Raw genomic sequence first — 18,244 nt, forward strand, 5'->3', positions numbered from 1 at the left:
AAGTCTTCACAACCCCCACCCCCCGCAAGTACCTCTTGTTCCCGTTTTACAAAAGATAAAAACAGAAAGGCTTGGGCCGTGGGACGGGGACACGCCTTTGGGTAACTGACCCTGTGACCTTGAGCAAGTCACTTGCCCAGCGGGAGCTGATGCCGAGATTCCTTTCCATTCAAATATTAGCCCAGCTCAAGGTCACGAGTGCTCAGCAGCCGCTGGAACTGGGTCCCGAGACTACAAGGCGTGATTCCCTACAGCCCTGGTTCCGAGAGGAGGAAGGGAGAGGTTCGAAGCGTACACCCCACCTCTCCGGCAGAGAGCCTGGCCGCTGGGGCTGGAGCCCGGCTCCCTAGAGCGGGCCGAGCTGAACTACGGTGCCCGGGAAGGGCCGCTCCGCTCCGCTCCTCGCGAAAGCCGCCCCACTGCCAATCACACTTGAGGCCCGCCCTGCCCTTTGCCGGAAGGAGCCGTTACCCCGAGCAACTGCAACGTCCGGTTTTCGGAGTTTGGCGGCGGGAAAAGCCATGAGTAAAGGCCGGTCAGAAGCTGCCCCGGGAGGTAACAGCCGTGGGCGCTGGGAGACCCGGAGGAGGGTGGATAGGGGCCGGTTGAAGGACCCCCTTCCTGCCTTGTCTCTCTCTGTAGCCTCCGGGATCCTGCTGAAGTACCTACAGGAGCAGAACCGGCCCTACAGTGCCCAGGACGTGTTCGGGAACCTGCAGCGGGAACATGGGCTGGGCAAGACGGTGAGAACCCTCTCTTGGAACTCTGGGACCTCCCCCGCGACCTCAGGGGTCCTGCACTCTCCAGGCCGCCATTTTAGCCCAGGGCTTCCTAAGGCTTGTTGGGCGCTTCCCCCCATCATTGGTGACATCCTTCCGGCTCCCAAAGTCCCTCTCCTGACTACTCCGCCCTCTCGCCTCTGTCAGGCGGTGGTGAAGGCGCTGGAGCAGCTGGCCCAACAAGGCAAAATCAAAGAGAAGATGTATGGCAAGCAGAAGATATACTTTGCGGATCAGGTGAGGAAAACAGATTAACACCTATATGAGAGCCCGGCATTAGGTCAGTCAGCCCCTAGTATGAACTCTGGGAGAATTGAAGCATCCGGTGAAATTCACCCGTCTTAGGCCATTTAAAGGGCCCCAGCCAACCTTTAGGACAAAGCGTGGACTCCTTTTGCTGTCATCCAAACTTCACTAGATTTCCAGACTTGAAATATGATCGATGACAAAAAATCCTGAATTGTTGCTATCGAGGTCCATTTATGCGTGGAAGTTCTTATTTCCAGTCATCTAGATGAGAACCAGTCTGCCCGGTTGTTTTCCTTCTCTTTGCAGCCCAGACCCCCTTTCAGGCGCATCAGAATCAGTATTGCCAAAGTAGAATGCTTCATCTCTCCCCTAAACCACCTCCTCCTGTGTTCTTACCCCTAAGGGAATCATTCTTCACCCAGGCCAGAGAGTAGGGAGTCATTCTTCACCCAGGCCAGAGAGTAGGGAGTCATTCTTTTTGGTTTTGGTTGGCCTCACCACACAGCTTGTGGGATCTTCGTTTCCCAACGAGGAATTGAACCCAGGTCCTCAGCTGTGAAAGCACTTGAGTCCTGACCACTGGACCGTCAGGGAGTTCCCTGGGAAATTCTTATTTTACACGCTTAGGCAGCCGTCAAGCCCAGGTGTTTCCCCTTTCTTGACTCCACCCTCTCCTCTCCAGCTGCCACTGCTGCTCTGGTTCAGGTGTTCCTTGTCTGTTGCAGGATCCTCCTGATTGCCTGGGCTCCTTACACATATCTTAAACATTGCAGCCAGAATAATCTATGTACATGCAACTCTAGTCATGCCACTTCCCTACCAAAAATTCCAGTGCTCCTTAGAACAGATAAAAGGTGCTCAGAGACTTGGCTCCAGCCTCTCCTGTCCTGGTTATTTTTCCATCCATCAGTGCTAGCCCATTTAGATGTACTTAACTCCGGTGGCCTTTGCTTGTTGTCCTTCCTCTGCCCTGGTTCTTGAGTCCCTTCTTCCTCTGCCCAGCTGTTACTCATCCGTTAGGCTTTCACTCAGGCATCACCTCTGGAAACGTTCCTGACTGCTCTGAACTAACTGCCTACCTCAGGCACTTACCTCTTTGAGGCATCCTCTAGTTTAATTGTCTTTCACTTGCCTCCATTACAAAACTGAAGTTCTTCTAAAGCAGACCCCATTTCTCATCCATCTTCCTTTATTCAGTACCCCTACAAGATTTTAACATCCACTGTCAAGGCTAATTTTCCTAAAGTAGGTTTCATTATATTACTGCTGTACTGAAGATTCCATAAAGAAGTTGGGAGATTTTTTTCCTGTAAAAGGCCAGTTAATATTTTTATGCTTTGCAGACCTGGTGGTCTTTTGTTGCAGCTATACAGCTGTCAGTGGCATTCAAGTCTGCCATTGTGGGGCAAAACCAGCCATAGACAGTATGTAGATAAATGGGTATGACTGTTTCCATACATTGTTTTTTTGTTTTTGTTTTTTCCCAAAAACATGCATCTGGCAGGATTTGGCCGGCAGGTTGTAGTACTGCCTTCTGCCTTAATGGTTTACTACACTTGATTGTAGAGTGCAAACTGCTCAGGGTGGCATTCCAGTCCTTTCTATTCTGCTTCCCATCACCAGTTGACAGTAGGCCACTGAGCCCCAGCAAGGGCCTTTTCTAGCAGCTGCTCACATGGAAGGGTCCTCAGACCCACTGATGTCCTTATGTGACTACCTCCCACCATGCCTTTTCACCTGTCTTGATTCTTACCACCTGGAAACCTGTAATTAGGTATCAGCCCCTTTAGAAGAATGTTTCTTTACTCCTTCTGCCCAGTGAGTAGTTTTGCTAGTAAACTGCAAGATTATTTCTGTTCTATTAGTCAGTATCCCACACCTCAAAGCCCCTGAGGACAAATAACAGGTTTGAACTTGTTCTTTCTTGTAGCTTTTTGAGGAAACAGGTACTAGACTGAACACTGCTCAGAAGTACCCTCCCACTGTCTTCCTGGACCCTGTGGAGGGTTGGGGAGCCCCAAATTTTCAAGTGTGTATGGATGTTGCCTTCCCAGATGTGGGTTCCCCTCTTGTGCCTCCCATCAGCCTGCTTCTGTATTTCCTTTTGTCTCTGGCAGGACCAGTTTGATGTGGTCAGTGATGCTGACCTCCAAGGCCTGGATGCCAGAATCTTGGCTCTCACTGCTAAGGTGCAGAGCTTGCAGCAGAGCTGCCGCCACATGGAGGCTGGTAGGACCGGCGGCCCCTGGAAGGTGCCCCTACTGTCAGGGTTGGTCCCAAGGCCGGGAATTACTAAGTGCAGGATTTGTTGAGTGCAGTGACGTCTCACAGCAGAGATCCCTTTGGTAGGCTGCCACAGGCATTATGGGCTTCCCTGGTGGCTCAGTGGTAAAAGAATCCACCTTTCAATGCAGGAAACACGGGTTTGATCCCTGGGTCAGAAAGATCCCCTGGAGAAGGAAATGGCAACCCACTCCAGTATTCTTGCCTGGAGAATCCCATGGACAGGAGCTTGGCAGGCTGCAGTCCACGGGGTCACAAGAGTTGGACACGACTTAGCCAATAAATAACAACAACATAGGCGTCACATTCAACTTAATGTCTAACAACTAATGGCTTTTGAAGACAAATGGGCAAAACAGACATTTATGTTTCCTACTGTGATATCAATACACAGTTCCCACACTCCCCTTTACTCTGCCTATTTAACTGGCCACAGCTAATAGTCTACTCAAACTTATACTCCCCAACTGTTTGTAGATTTAGGAAGAAAGGAAACTGGAATAAACTGATAATTCTGTAAGCATTAGTCTTTCTTGAGGCTTTCCAGAATATAAGACCCATTCTGAACCCTGTGTGGAAAGAGCCCAGAGCAAGGGGGAGGCCTGGTCTCCTACCTCAGAGTAGCCACTGACTTCAGGGAGATGTGGTTTTAGAGCTGAAGGAGTTAACTAGTGCCCTGACCACACCGGAGATGCAGAAAGAGATCCAGGAGCTAAAGAAGGAATGCGCTGGCTACAGAGAAAGACTGAAGAACATCAAAGAGGCCACCAACCATGTGACTCCAGAAGAGAAAGAGCAGGTGGGCTGGGAGGGAGGCGGAGCAGGGAGGGCTGCCTCTGCAGGTTCGAAGTGAGGAGGAGGGTTGACCCCAGCAGCTGCTGTGGGCTCAGAGGAACCTGTTTCCCTGTCTAGGTGTACAAGGAGAGGCAGAGGTACCACAAGGAGTGGAGGAAGCGCAAGAGGATGGTAAGTGTATGGGAGCTCTAGGAAGGCCCTGGACGATAGCAGCCCTCAGAGACACAGCTGCCTCATTTCAGGGGCCCATCAGGCATGCCCAGTACTGGCATCTGAAAGGGGGTGGTTTTATTTCTTGTCAGGCAACAGAGCTGTCTGATGCCATCCTTGAAGGATACCCCAAGAGCAAGAAGCAGTTCTTTGTAAGTGGTGGTCACCCTTCCTTGCTCCCCTGGGACTTTGACCCAAGGCGGTCTCATTCCCTTGTCTCGCTGCCCCACAGGAGGAAGTTGGGATAGAAACTGATGAAGATCACAACGTCAAGCTCCCAGATCCCTGAGAGGCTCCCCCAGCAGGACTGGAAACAGAGACGTCCTGGACTGGCTGCTGTGTTTAGGCCAGCTCTTTTGTTCCTGGTGCTGTCCACCTTTGAGCACACACCAGAGTACTGGGTGGAGGGAGGAAGCACAGGTGGCCCAGAGAGGATGGGCACACTCATTTCATCAGCCACATGTCGACTGCTTAAACTCAACACTTAGATGTGGAACAACACTAAAGGACAGCATTTGGCAATATTTATTGTAATATCATTTGATATAAAAATATTTCATTTCCTCTGGATAATCACACCTCCCAAATATCAAACCTGAGGAAGGCAAAAGGGAGCTTGGGGAACAAGGGCAGAGAGAGGCTGCCATACACAGCATTCAAGAAGCCCAGGGCCTTACCCAGGATTCTCCTGGGTTCTGCAAGTCAGAAGGCCTTTAAAGAATCTCCTGTACCCACCTTCACCACACCCCAAGTCCTGGGAGAAATGTAGGAAGCACTGAGATGGTAGAGAGCCAGATACACTTGACAGAAAGATTACAAGTAGTCTGGAGGCCAGTTAATTCTCCAAAATTGTAACTTTAGCAAAACTGCATTATTTAGAAAAATTAAACACTTTGAATATGTAGTGTTGTGTCACACTTGACTTGGCTGTGCACTGCTACTGCCTGTGGGGACAGAGGGCAGGAGAGGGTGGGGAGATGGCGTCCCTCTCCCACCCAGAGCAGGGAGGCAGTCGAGTAGGGGGCAAGGGCAGGAACCTGGCAGCCCTGCCCTGAGTTGGCCAGAAAAAGCTCTGGCTTCACCTTGGACTGACCAGGCAGCCCTAGCCTAGGCATGAGGCCGCCTTCCACCCCTCATGGCTGTGGGAGTACTTCCTCTTACTCCTTTCTTCCCATCCAACTACTGCCACATGGCCGCGCTGGCTCAGTGTTGCCAGAGACACCAAAACAGGCAAATAGTAGTTACCAAATATGAGCAGGAATTCGAGGCTTCAAAAAAGGGGAGAGGCCAGGAGCTCTTTAGGATGCCAAGAGCAGACCTCTATCCTGAGGACTTATATGGGAGGGGGAAAGACTAGGTAGGTTTGAGATCTATGGTCAAATAAAATAAATTAAAGCTCTCATAATACTCCCCCCATCCCAATGAAGGTGGGGCAGCGGGGGGGCATGGAGGAAGCTGGGGAGGCAAACACCAAGGAGAAAGCAGCTGACTGGCGGGCAGTGTCACAGTCCACTCTCATAAGCCCAGTGGCTCCGTGGCCAAGTAGGAGACTCAGAGCCTCTTGCTGGCTGGCTGTTCTGCAGGTTCCAAGAGTTGGTCAGTAAAGCTGGTTCTTCAGTTGGTGCAGGACGCCAAGCACAATTTCCCGTAGGGTCTGGTGAGGGCAGCACAGAAAGAAAGAGATGATACTCAAGGAGGATACAGGGCTGCTCAGTGACACCTGCCTGGGCCAGGTGTGCTTTTTAGAATACCATTAAAAAAAAATAGCCCCTTGAAAGCCACTGATGTCTATAGTTTACTTTGCAAATGCCTCCAAAATAGGATGGAGGCAGGGGTTGAGATGCATTGCTCTGTGATAAAGCAAATACAGAAATGATTAATGGTAGACTTTAGGTGGGGGTATTTGAGGGTTCACTGTAAAACCTGCAATGCTGCAGTATGTTCATGGTGTTTTACAATAAAAATTTGGGGCATAGCTTCAGCTGAAAGCATTTCTTCTAAAATCAAGAACAAAACATGTGGATGCCCAGTCTCACCATTTTTACTCAACATAGTCTTGGAACTCCTAGTTAAACTAATTGGAGAAGAAATAAAAGGAATCCAAATTGGGAAGGAAGAAATAAAACTTTGCAGATGACATGATATTAAACATGGAAAGTCCTAAAGATGCCATCAGAAGACTACTAGAGCTCAACAATGAATTCAGTAAAGTTGTAGAATACAGCACTGATGTACAGAAATCTCTTGCATTTCTGTAAACTAACAACGAAGTATCAAAGAGAAATGTAGGAAACAATACCATTTATCATCATGTCAAAAAGAATAAAATACCTAGGCATAAACCTACCTAAAGAGGCAAAGACCTGTACTCTGAGAACGTTAAGATCCTGATGAAAGAAAGTGAAGACAAACAGAAAGACATAACCTGTTCTTGGGTTGGAAGACTCAACATTGTTAAAAATGACCATACTACCCAAGGCAATCTAAAGATTCAGTGCAATCCCTATCAAAATACTAATGGCATTTTTCACAGAACCAGAACAAATAACTTTAAATTTAGTATGGAAACACAAAAGACCCTAATAACCAAACTAATCTTGAGATAGAACAGAACTAGAGGAATTATATGACCTGACTTCAAACTAGACTCACTACAAAAGCTACAGTGGTCCCAACAGTATGACACTGGCACAAAAACACAAAGATCAGTGGAAGAGGGGAGTCCAAAAATGAACCCATGCACTCACGGTCAGTTCATGTACAACAAAGGAGGCAAGAATATACAATGGAAAAAAGACAGTCTGTTCAATAAGTGGTGCTCGGAAAACTGGACAGCTACATGTAAAAGAATGAAAGTAGAACATTCTCTAACACTATATACAAAAACTCAAAATAGATGAAAGACCTAAAGTAAGACTGGATACTATAAAACTCCCAGAGAAAAACACATGCAGAAGACTCCTTGACATAAATCACAGCAATATTTTATTAGAGTCATCTCCTAAAGGAAGTTAAATGGGACCTAGTTAAAAGCTTTTACGTTGCAAAGGAAACCACTGACAAAAAGAAAACCTAATGAATGCGTGAAAATATTTGCAAATGATATGACTGATAAGGGGTTAATAGCCAACATATAAACAGCTGATAACAACTCAGCATCAGAAAAACAACTAAGGAATTCCCTCGTGGTCCACTGGCTAGGACTTGGTGCTTTCACTGCCGTGGCCCAGGTTCAACCCCTGGTCAGAGAACTAAGATCCCACAAGCCACATGGTGTGGCCAAAAAACATCCCTGGAAAATAACCCAATTAAAAAGTGGGCAGAAGAACTGAATGGACATTTTTCCAAAGAGGAACTGCACGTGTCCAACAGGGACATGAAAAGATGGTGAACATCACTAATCATCAGAGAAATGTAAATCAAAACCACAATCATCTATCACCTCATACCTGTCAGAATGGCTATCCTCAAAAAGAACACAAATAATAAATGGTGGTAAGAATGTGGAGAAACAAGGACTCTTGCACACTGCTGGTGGGAATGTAAATTGGTGCAGCTACTGTGGAAAATAATAGAGATTTCTCAAAAGACTAAAAGAGCTACCAAATGATCCAGCACTTCCACCCTGAGGTATGTGTTAAAAAAAAAAAAATGCTAATTCAGTGTGTGTGTATTTGAAAAAACAAAAACACTAATTCTGTGTGTGTGTGTGTGTGTGTGTGTGTGTGAGAGAGAGAGACAGATGGAATACTACTCAGCCATAAAGAATGAAATAATCCATTTGCTGCAACATGGATGGACCTAGAGCTGATCATACTAATAAGCAAAGGAAGTCATAATGACAAACATCATACATCACTTATATGTGGAATCTAAAGTACAACACAAAGTATTTATGAAACAAGATATACAGGCTTGTGGTTGAGAGGGCAGGGTGGGTATGGGAGAGAAGGATTAGGAGTTTGGCATTAGCAGAGACAAATTTACATGTAGGACGGATAAACAATAAGGTTGTACTGTATAGCACAGGAGACTATCTGTGACAAACCATAATGAAAAAGAATGAATATAACAGTCACTGCTTATGCTGCTGCTAAATTGCTTCAGTCGTGTCCGACTCTGCGACCCCACAGATGGCAGCCCACCAGGCTCCCCCGTCCCTGGGGTTCTCCAGGCAAGAATACTGGAGTGGGTTGCCTTTTCCTTCATCAGTCACTGCTTATAGCAGGAATTAAATAACAGGAATATTATAAATCAACTAACTTCAGTAAAACTTAAAAATTCCAGATGAATGAGTAAAAATGTGGTACACGAACACAATGGAATACTTCTTAGTCAAAAAAAAAAAAGACCAAACAATGAAAATTTGCCTTTTTAGCAACATGTATGGACTTAGCATTATGCTAAGTGAAATGAGTCAGAGAAAGACAAATACAATATCACTTACAAGTGGAATCTAAAAAAATTACAATAAACTAGTGAATATAACAAAAAAGTAGACTCCCAGTATGGTGGACAAACTAGTGGTTACCAGTCGGGAACGGGGGTTGGGGGGGACATGAGGGTGGGGGAATGGGAGGTACAAACTATTAGGTGTATTGTACAACATGAGGAATACAGCCAATATTTTGTAATAACTGGAAATGGAGAGTCGCTTTTTAAAATTATATAGAACAAATGTTGGGAAACAAAAAAGTGAGAAATATCAGATACAAGTCAAGCCTCAGTAAAAGCAACCAGACCTCAAAAGCAAAAGACTCAGTCAACCGTTAACACACACTCTATTACAAATAGTAATTAGAAACCCCAAGGAAAACTACTTTACGGGGTCTAGGAGTAGGGGCCTTAAATCTTTTCCCAAAACTCCAAGTGCTGCAAGTGATCCGGGCTCACTTGCTGGGCAGGCAAGCAGTGCCTGAGGCTGCTGTTACTTGCCATTATGGGAACTAAACAAAGGCCTTGCGTGAGTGAGTGCTCAAATCATTCTTGCAAAATGAAGCCTCTACAGGAATATCTGGGCTAGAAAGCAAAGAGGGAAACAGGAATACAAGTTGTAGAAATACCCTCAAGAAACCTAAAAGCTGCTACCCTGCCTCTCTGAACAAACCACAGCTTGGGTCACTCTGCCTGAGAGAAGAGCCCCTGACCCTGTGACTACTGCCGCCCCGTACCTGAGGCTTACAGTGCTCCTCAATCCAGCTGAAGACACAGGCCGACAGCTCCTGGAAGCTGGCCACGGAGATGGAGGCATTGAAGGACTGGAAGAGGGAGTCCATGATGCCTTGAAACACGTTGAACTTGACCTGGTCTGAGACCTGGTCCTCCCCCTCATGGGGGTTGTCCTGGTGCGCCTTCACGATCTGCTCATAGTTCCTGAAAGCGAGCAGGCCAGGCCTGAGGGGCTGCAGCAGCTCTCCTGGCCCCGGAAGAGTAATAGCGCTTACCCTCCAAACTCCCCTGGGAAGGAGATTCCCAGAGAGCTTGTGGGATGTATTCAGCATCAGCTTCTAGGTCAGCAGTGGTGGCCTACCCCCTCCAACCTTTCCTTCATTAAATCCCACAGGTGTTTCCAGAGTACTGTTTGCTACAGTTGGGATTAAGTCGTGCCTACCACTTGAGGGAGTAAGAATATCATCTGATGTGGCCTTCGAAGAAGGGCAGGGTGTGAACTGAAGAGGCCTCAGAGCCCCCTCAGAACCAGATGCCCTGGTTCCCCCAACCCAACACCGCCCTTACACTTTCATGATCTTGAGGGCCATGACATCCTTGCGGAGCGTGGATACCTCCTCCTCCTGCTTTTTCTTCTCCTTGTGCAAAAACTGGATGTAGTCAATGGCTGGAGCGGGGGTGGGAAAAGGCGGTGGGCATAGAGGACGTCTCAACCAGAAGGACAAAACTGATTTTGACTCCCCTTCCCCCCAGACCCCCACCTCCGTGCCCCCCACCTCATTACAATCATCCCACCCAGGCCGGGCCAAAAGCGGCTCTGCGGCCTAGCCTCTCACAGCCCCCTTGGCGCCAAGCCCTCCAACGCTCCCCTGGCCATACTCTTCTGCAGCACGATGGCTTTGCTGAGCTTTTGGGAGCCAATGGCGAAGTCCTGCTGCTGGCATGTGGGGACGATGGTCTGTAGGTCGTCATAGCCTCTCTGTGGAGAGAGCAGGGGAAACCGCTTCCTTTACGGAGAGGGCAAGACAAATGGGCACGCAGCTTTTCTTCCACGATACCAAGTTCCACGCTCGCTCACTCAGAGGGGTAGAAAGGAGGAAGAAGTTCATGTCCAGGGCCTAGACTAGCTGCCCCCAAGCTTGCTTGGGACTGCCTGACGGGGCCAGGGCGGAGTGGATCTGAAGCGTGCAGGCGCTCCCCGAGGTGCGGGCCTCCCCAATCACCTTAATGGCGTCCCTCCTCTTTTGCTCGGCCTGAGTGTGTGCTCGCCGCCGCCGGTCCTTGTAGGACTCCTTGTAGGATTCCTGGTGGTAATCGCTGTCCTCGTCATCTACGCTCAGGGTTGGGGGCAGGAAGAGGTCATTCTGGGGCCCCCTGGGGCCCAGCCAGCCCACTTTCCCCAGCTGGGAAGAACCTGGTGCCCAGAGATGGCGGATGGATACGAGAACCTAATACCCTGGATGACGTGATGGTGAAACCGTGTCTAGAACTCGGGTTTCAGCGCCCCCATGTGGAAGGCAGGAGCAGCCCTGTCTAAGAAACAGACTAAAGTAAGGCACATCTGGCTCCCCGGGTGGGGGATGTTGCCGCCTACCTGTGTTGGGGACTGAAGAGGCACTGGTGGAACCGATGCTATTAGCTCTGGACACTACACTCCCCTTGCGGGTGCTTTCTACAAAAAGCCCTGGAAAAGAGAGGCCCCAGTCACTAAGGAATAGAATGGGGGGAGGGGCTCTGCTAGGCTCTCAAGACACCTGTGGCCCACTGGCTTCCTGAGCCCTAAATGCTGACCTCTCTCCTTCAACCCAAAAGCCAGCCATACTGGGCCACTCACTTCCTGTCGTGCCACGCGCAGTGCTCCCGTCCCTAGTGTCTACACTGCTCCACAGGCCTGCAAGGATACCTCCTGGCTCACAAAGTGGCATCTGGGCATGATGATGGGGAGTGACCGGCTAGCCTCGTTTCCAACACTTCCCTGCTCCAGGGCAGAGGGAACTAGGTGTCACCCTTGGATGCTTCCTGCCCCTGTCCTCCAGACCCTCCCTCGCTGCTCAGGCCCGCTCAGGTCAGGGACGGTGGGCTGTGCTCAGGTGTGGCTGCCAAGGCCTCGCGAATCCATCGGGCTGAAGCGGCAGTGGCCCTCCAGAGGTGAAGAGGGTGGGGGAGGCACTCACCAGGGTCCAGACTGTTGTCGCTGTAGGCATACTCCACCTGCGGCACCGAGCGAGGGAGAAGCCCGTCAGGCCTCCTCCGCCCCTGCACGCGTGTACACACACACAGACACACATACATCCACACTTGGGGTGCGATGGCAGTCGCAGGATTCCCCCCAAGCCAAGGGCGGCTAGGCCACGAGAGCGCCGCCCCTCGGCAGGACCCCGTCCGCCCACTCCACGCCCCCAGCCCTCCAGTCCCGTCCCCTCACACCCGCGCGCACACAGTTGTCTTCCCACCTTGGCACACACAGGGTGAGAGCTGTCTTCTCCGCAGCCCCAGGGCCCGAGGAGCGGGGGTAGCTCTGGGGACTGCAGGGAGTCCCCTAGTCTTCCAGACCCCCTACGTGCTCGAGCCCGACCCGCCCTCCCCTCGCCGGCGTGCGCGCCCACGGGGCTTGCCTTGACCCAGGGGTCCTCCGGAGAGGCGCCCGGCTCCGTCATCTCCGACCCACCGAACCGGAAACCTGCCAGCGGGCGGGCCCCCGGCCTGGAGGAAGAGGCGAGGCGCGCTCACGTGACCCAAACCCACCAACCCGCAGCCCAGTGGCGGGGGCGGGGCAGCTGCGCATGCGTGATCCGGAGGACAACTCCCACGCCCGGTCTCCGCTACCGCCTAGACGGTGCCCCCCCTGCAGTCGGAGCTGACACTGATGGCCTTGGGGCCACCCTCCTCGCCAGTCCCTGCTCTTGCTCAGGGTAGATGTTCCAGCCGCCGCGACATGAAGCACATTCCGTGAAACTGGGTCCCTTTAAGAGGCTTGTCCGCAGAATCTCGCAGCGCAGGCGCACCGCCGTGCCCAGCGGGCTCCCGGGACCGGGAGGAGTTTCCCGGACCTGCATTTCTGGCCACCTCTTCCGACCCCGCCGGGATGCAACCTTTGTGAGGCCAGAGGCCCGAGTGGCTTGTTGAAGGAAGCTCCTCCAACACCCAGCCCAGAGTCTGGCAGGATACTTGTGGAATTAAGAGCGAGCCTGTTAGCCAAGTTACGCTACTTTGTAAGCTAAGGAAACAGGTGCTAGGAAAGTCCAGAACTTATTCACAAGTGCACAGCTAGCCAGTGACAGGGCCAATGCTGGCCTCAGTCTGGCTAGCTTTAGAAGCCACGCTCTTAACCACTGCACTTCTGGCTTCCAGCTCAGGACTGGGCCTTGCATTTGAGGCTCAAGGGTCACAAAGATACCCAGAGTCATTGAAGCAGGAAGCAGACACCATGGCAACATTCACCTTTAATGCTGTTACAAGTTCCAGTGTTTGCCCTGGCCCCAGCCCAGCATGGGTACCAAAGACCTGTGGACAAAAGCAGGGATAGAACAACGCCAGGGGCTTGCACCCGCATGAGCTGCATCCTCAGTGTTGGCCGAACACTGGCAAGCTGGGTAGGCTCCCTGTGTCCAGCGGGCCCAGCCCTGCCCTGCCCAGCTTAGCTTAGAGCCCTCTAGGCCCAGGCTAGAGTGAGCTTCAAGGTTCCATTCCTCCTCACCGCTGGATCCCTTGTCAGCTCCAGGGGCCACTTTGACCCCACAGAGAAATCTGTCAGTCATTGGCCTGATGGTGCCTCAGAGATGCGCTTCTGCAGGAGGGCCCAGGCTTTCTCCACCTTGGGACAGGCCAGAATGTCAGGAAGAAAACAGGGACAGGGTCAGACAGGTATTCACTGAGACTCCCTCCCCACAACCCAGCCTTTCCCTGGGCACCAACCTGGCGCTGGGTAATATGCGGCTCCCACATGGTGCTCAGCACCACGTGACTCTGATCCACAAGCTGCTGCCCACTCATCTGGCTCTGCAGCCTGCTCTGAGCCGCAGCCTCACTCAGGCCATCCCTCTCCATGATGCGTCGTATGGCCTGGGCAGACAGGGCATTTGTCAGCCCACTGGTTCTGGGCAGGAACCGGGCTACAATGATGGGGGGGGGGTGGGATCCAGATACCTCGGTCTCAGGGATGACAACCGTCCACACCTCATGCACCATGTTCTGCCAGCCGGCTTCAAGCAGCATGGCGGCATCGATCACGCACACACGCTTTCCTGTGGGGAGACCCCAATCACTGCCAGCAGCACCCCACCACTTGCTACCAGTCATAGAACCAAGGAAACGTAGTCCCAGAGAAAGTGGATGGTCTGGTTTGGGGTGGGGGAGCTCTGGGGGGAGAATCTGTGCCACGTGTTTCCCTGGGCTGCTCACTCACCCTCAGCCATAGCCTGATCCATCTCCTCTCTGGCCAGCTTTGCGATAACTGGCCACATAATATCCGTGAGTATCTTCAGCTGCTTCTAAGGAAGGGAATGCAAGGGGTGGGCCAAGTTCACCTTCCCCCAGAGATGGAGCCAGCCCGAGGGAGCAGGTGGTGGGGAACAGGTGGTGGAGACCAGCATTTGGGGCCAGAACAGAGAGGTACAATGGGTCCCCACCTCCGGGTCTGGCAGCAGCTGCAGAGCCCTTGGAGAGGTGTGTATTTACCTTGTTCCCAAACACCCGGCTGCCCAGGACCTTCCTGTTGATAATGCCATCTTTATGGAGAATATCTGGACGACACAGATGGAGGACTGGGCAAGGAGGCCAGGCCACCTCCTTGCTTCAGGCCACCTCCAGTCCTCCCCACTTATTACCTGTTCCAAAGGCTTCCACCACCGGCTGGTAGGCAGGACCGCCCGGGGCATAGGCCCGGTGACCCAGGTGGTCACTGTCAATGATATATGCTCCCAGGCCCTTCAGCCGCTGAGCTACTGAGCTCTTTCCAGAGCCGCTGATGCCCGTCAGCCCAATCACGTAGAAACCTGGGGGAAGCTCTGGCCTCTTCTACGGGTACATAAGAGAGAACCCCACAGTTACTAGGGTCCCCGGACTCAGGATGGAGGCTGAACTGTTCAGTCTTTCCTCTCCAGCAATCCCAGCCCACCCACATGTGGGTGGGGGCTTACATATGGAGGCCGGAGCAGGTTTCCCAGCATTTGTTGGCGGAAGCTGGAGGAGCTGACTTTGTCCTCCTCATTTTCCTTGTGGTTCAGGTCCTTCAGCAGCTGGATCTGGTACAAGGTGAGCTCCTCCAGGTCCTGAAGCAAAGGAAGAGTGAGGAGAGAGGAGGAGGGGTGAGATGGACAAGGACAAGTCTATCACCTTATCGTCCCCTGCCTACCCCAGAGGGGGAGCTTGCCTCAGAGGGCAAGCTGGGAACCAGTTCCTCCTTGCCTCTTCCCACCACCTTCAGCCCTCTCTTCCCTCCTGTGAGGTCACGGTACTTCCAACAGCCCCCAGTGGCCTTCCCCATCCCCCTCCACTCCCTCTGCCCGTCGCCCCCAGGGGTTACATTCTCAAGGCGGAAGCGGTTGACGGCCATCCCCCCACGATAGGTCTCCTCGCTGACCACCAGGAACTCCAGAGAGGGGTCAGAGCCAGCGGGCCCATAGGGGTCGAGCAGGGGGATGATATCAAATGTCAAGGAGGGCTTGATGTCCACCAGGAACTCACTCAGATGTTCCACGCGTTCTGTGTAGGGCTGGAGCAGCTCAGGGAGCAACTTGCCTGGGGACGGAGCCCAGAAGAACAGTGAGATCTTCTTACCGGGGAGGATGAGGGGGGGCCAGTTTGGGGAAGAGTGTCCCTAAGCATCCTATCTCCAGAGGGGAGGTGGAGGCAGGACGAAGGGGCCTATGAGGAGGAGGCAGCTGGCACATGTGCAGAGAACTGGCAGTGCCAGGAGGTCAGATTAAGAATTCCAAGAGCCAGAGAATTTCAAGATCCTCCTCTTACTGCCCTTGGCACTGCTACCTATAACTTACTCATCCATTTATTCCCAGGGGCTCAGACTTTAGGATTCATCACCTGGAGAACTTGTTTAAAAGTGCAGATTCTTTGGCTCCACTTCTGGGGGATCCTGATTGGTGACTAGACCACACACCAAAAAATCTGCATTTATTTAACATATTCCCTCAATGCGACATGAAGCCCAGGCAGTGTGACATTTAGGAGGGGTGGGAAGTAACGGATGGTCCCACCCTTCCTCAGTCTTGTCCTGCCGGGGGAGGGTAAGGCTACCCCAATCCAGAGTCTCTTGTCACTCACTCTTCAGCAGGTCTTTGTCTGCTACTCCCACCACAAGCTGCTCCTGAGCCAGGATGCACGCCACACTGAGCAACACCTTGTGGGCATTGTGCAGGCGGTCAAAGGTGCCGCCCACAGCCCCCCGCTGGTGGCCGCGCACTGGTTGCTTTGCAGACCTGGCCACAGGGGAGGTTGGCCTGATGGTGGAGGGTAAGTGGACGGCCAGGGACCCCACGGGGGGCGCTGCAGGCCCATAATCTGGGTACAGCAGCACTGAAGACAGTTGCGGACAACAGCTGTAACAGCTGGTGGCATAACGCTCTAGCTGTTGCTTGGCCGGATTGTATTGGCTTCCATCCAGGGTCTGGAAGTCAGTCAGGACCACTTCCGGGGGGTGGGCCAGGTTCTGGACTGAGGTGGGTAGGGAAGGGAGACAGCTCTTGGTTCGGATATTTGTCAGCAGAATTCTGACGTCCAGGTGCCTGTGGACATCGGCTCCTGCGTAGAGGTGCGTGATGAAATCGATAACTTCAAACGTGGCCTGCACGGGGCTGGACTGGGGTTGAGCCGGGCCGCCCAGGCTCATGCCCGGCTGCAGGTGTACATAGAGCGTGTGATTCACCAGCCGGGCTGCCGAGGACAGGATAGGGGCCAGGCGAGGGGCCAGGGAGGTCAGCGGCGTTGTCAGCACCAGGAGGCCCGACCGGAATACGGCCATCCTGCCCAGGCCTGCGGACAGTCAGGGAGACGAGGCGAGGGTGACTGGGTGGTATGTGTCTGAGGCCGAAAACTGTGGGGGGACCCGGACCCAAGAGAGGGGGACCTGGAACAGGGACGGGGTTCTCAGTGCCGACCGAGAGGAACCTGGGGAAGGGGACTGGGCTTGGAAAATGGCGCCTCCGGGCTGTGTTCTAAATCTCAGTTTTATCATCTCTCAGAGCGGTGAATTCGCTGAATTGTCAAAATCCTGGGGTGGGGAGAGGAACTGGGCAGGAGCCCCTGCGTCGTAAGACTGGGAATCCAGAAATCCCGGGCGTTCTTGCTGAGCTGCACCAGCATCTTCAAGGAATTGGAGGAGGGAACTAAAAGGGGACACTCAGGCTCGGGTCCTACTTACTGAGACCTCCGGGCTTTGGTTCCGCTTGCACTACCGCGGAGGCTTCCCCAGCCGCGACCCGTTAACACAAGTTCCGGGGCTGTGACTCGAAACTACGGAACCTAAGAAAGGCCAAAAATCTCAGCTTTGGTTTGGCGAGGGATTCTCGCGAGATTTTTCATTTGAAGGCGGGGGGGTGGGCGGTGGCGCTTGCTGTTGCAAAGGGGCGGAGCTCTGAGACGTGGGAGGTACGTGAAAACTTGTTTCCAAAACCTAACCTCACGGAAACTGGGCGGAGTGGGGCGAGGCGGCTGGAGAAGGAAACAGCAACCCACTCTAGTATTCTTTCCTGGAAAATCCCATGGACAGAGGAGCCTGCCGGGCTACACTCCATGGGGTCGCAAAGAGTCGGACACAACTGAAGAGACAGCACGCACGCAGGGCAAGGCGGGCTTGAAAGCCTTTTTAACGGATGTCCTTCAGACTCAGAGAAGAGACTGGCTTCAGCCAGGTCACTCGGGAGAAAGCGGCAAAGGCGGGACTAACACCTGGCTTTCCTGCTTAATAAATCGCGGGGACAGAGGTGGAGGGGGGTGTCATAGGGTAGCATTCAAGTTAGGGCTCGGCGTCCTGACGCCCTCCGTCTAAGGATCCTCATGTGGGAGGTCACGGAACAGTTCTGTCCCAAGTCCCCATTTCACAGATGGAAACATTGAGGCCCTGTATGTTCCAGGGACATCTAGGGAGGTAAGGACAGAGGCCATGTGTCGTGGCTCCCGTGCAGTGCTCTCCACAACACCTAGAACCAGTGATATGACGGTTTTCCTGAGAGAGGCGGAAGAAGAGGAGAGCTGTGCGTGTGAGCTCAGTAGAGCTGCCAAAGAATGGTTCCTGTGGGCGGAAGAAAAGGCAGCGGGGCTGGGGGAGGAGACTCTGTGGTGAGAATTTACCATGAGGCTAAAGAGTGCTGGTCTGGAGAAGGAAATGGCCACCCACTCCAGTGTTCTTGCCTGGAGAATTCCTTGGATAGAGGAGCCTGGTGGGCCACAGTCCATCTGGTCGCAATGAGTCAGACACGACTAAAGCGACTTAGCATGCAAGGAGTGCTGGAGAGGCTGGAATTGGTAGTCTCCGTGGGAAGACAAGGCCAGGTTGCCATTAGGAACATTTCAGGTAAATTGTCCAGGGCGATCTCAAAACGGAGGGAAACCAATTTCCAAGGTCCACTATAGTAATGTGCTGTGGTTTCTGTTCCGATACTAAATAAATACTCACTTGCACACTTAATTTTGTGGTTTTTTTTATAAAGAGGTCTCCCAGAGTGTATAAGCTTCGGGCCTCACAGAACCTGGATCTGGTCCTGACGTCAATGGTGGAAGAGATTTAGTGCCACAAAGGCCTTGAG

At 52.3% G+C, this 18,244-nt stretch overlaps 3 protein-coding genes across 7 annotated transcripts; 1 reads left to right on the forward strand and 2 right to left on the reverse strand.

The window, feature by feature from the left end:
* Positions 1-86: 86 nt before the first annotated feature.
* PSMC3IP (PSMC3 interacting protein) lies at positions 87-6,291 on the forward strand. Of its 3 annotated transcripts, XM_020888034.2 has the most exons (8): positions 95-555; positions 643-743; positions 927-1,016; positions 3,146-3,257; positions 3,965-4,110; positions 4,224-4,277; positions 4,409-4,468; positions 4,549-6,291. In XM_020888034.2, exons 1-8 carry the CDS (start codon positions 522-524, stop codon positions 4,603-4,605), a joined length of 654 nt encoding a protein of 217 aa, XP_020743693.1. In that variant the 5' UTR covers positions 95-521; the 3' UTR covers positions 4,606-6,291. The 3 variants fall into 3 exon arrangements, with proteins under 3 accessions (XP_070335568.1, XP_020743693.1, XP_020743694.1); XM_070479467.1 differs by having other exon boundaries at positions 87-555; positions 4,409-6,291; XM_020888035.2 differs by lacking the exon at positions 4,409-4,468 and having other exon boundaries at positions 96-555.
* MLX (MAX dimerization protein MLX) lies at positions 4,824-12,206 on the reverse strand. Of its 3 annotated transcripts, none has more exons than XM_020888031.2 (8): positions 12,101-12,205; positions 11,660-11,696; positions 11,080-11,169; positions 10,709-10,815; positions 10,365-10,464; positions 10,053-10,152; positions 9,488-9,689; positions 4,824-5,970 (listed from the first exon to the last, which is right to left on the reverse strand). In XM_020888031.2, exons 1-8 carry the CDS (start codon positions 12,140-12,142, stop codon positions 5,914-5,916), a joined length of 735 nt encoding a protein of 244 aa, XP_020743690.1. In that variant the 5' UTR covers positions 12,143-12,205; the 3' UTR covers positions 4,824-5,913. The 3 variants fall into 3 exon arrangements, with proteins under 3 accessions (XP_020743690.1, XP_020743687.2, XP_020743692.1); XM_020888028.2 differs by having other exon boundaries at positions 11,939-12,191; XM_020888033.2 differs by lacking the exon at positions 11,080-11,169 and having other exon boundaries at positions 12,101-12,206.
* Positions 12,207-12,910: 704 nt separating this feature from the next.
* Positions 12,911-16,966, reverse strand: COASY (Coenzyme A synthase). Its single transcript, XM_020888025.2, has 10 exons — positions 16,861-16,966; positions 15,765-16,472; positions 15,010-15,224; positions 14,624-14,755; positions 14,312-14,501; positions 14,163-14,227; positions 13,891-13,975; positions 13,632-13,729; positions 13,401-13,547; positions 12,911-13,299 (listed from the first exon to the last, which is right to left on the reverse strand). The coding sequence occupies exons 2-10, from the start codon at positions 16,459-16,461 to the stop codon at positions 13,240-13,242; spliced, it is 1,689 nt and encodes a 562-aa protein (XP_020743684.1). The 5' UTR covers positions 16,462-16,472; positions 16,861-16,966; the 3' UTR covers positions 12,911-13,239.
* Between the last annotated feature and the right edge of the window lie 1,278 nt (positions 16,967-18,244).

This window comes from Odocoileus virginianus, chromosome 17 (genome assembly GCF_023699985.2).
Source record: "Odocoileus virginianus isolate 20LAN1187 ecotype Illinois chromosome 17, Ovbor_1.2, whole genome shotgun sequence".
In the NCBI taxonomy this organism is placed as follows: domain Eukaryota; kingdom Metazoa; phylum Chordata; class Mammalia; order Artiodactyla; family Cervidae; genus Odocoileus; species Odocoileus virginianus.

Coding starts and splice junctions, on each gene's coding strand:
- PSMC3IP (XM_070479467.1), top strand. CDS start 522: ATGAGTAAAGGCCGGTCAGAAGCTGCCCCGGGAG. Junction 3,258..3,964: donor CTGCCGCCACATGGAGGCTG/GTAGGACCGGCG, acceptor ATGTGGTTTTAG/AGCTGAAGGAGTTAACTAGT. Junction 4,111..4,223: donor CTCCAGAAGAGAAAGAGCAG/GTGGGCTGGGAG, acceptor TTCCCTGTCTAG/GTGTACAAGGAGAGGCAGAG.
- COASY (XM_020888025.2), bottom strand. CDS start 16,461: ATGGCCGTATTCCGGTCGGGCCTCCTGGTGCTGACAACGCCGCTGACC. Junction 13,976..14,162: donor GCCGGGTGTTTGGGAACAAG/GTAAATACACAC, acceptor TCCCTTCCTTAG/AAGCAGCTGAAGATACTCAC. Junction 13,300..13,400: donor CGCATATTACCCAGCGCCAG/GTTGGTGCCCAG, acceptor GCCTGTCCCAAG/GTGGAGAAAGCCTGGGCCCT.
- MLX (XM_020888028.2), bottom strand. CDS start 12,142: ATGACGGAGCCGGGCGCCTCTCCGGAGGACCCCTGGGTCAAGGCAAGC. Junction 11,697..11,938: donor CTCACCCTGTGTGTGCCAAG/GTGGGAAGACAA, acceptor TCGGTGCCGCAG/GTGGAGTATGCCTACAGCGA. Junction 5,971..9,487: donor AGGAGCACTGTAAGCCTCAG/GTACGGGGCGGC, acceptor TGCCCTCACCAG/ACCCTACGGGAAATTGTGCT.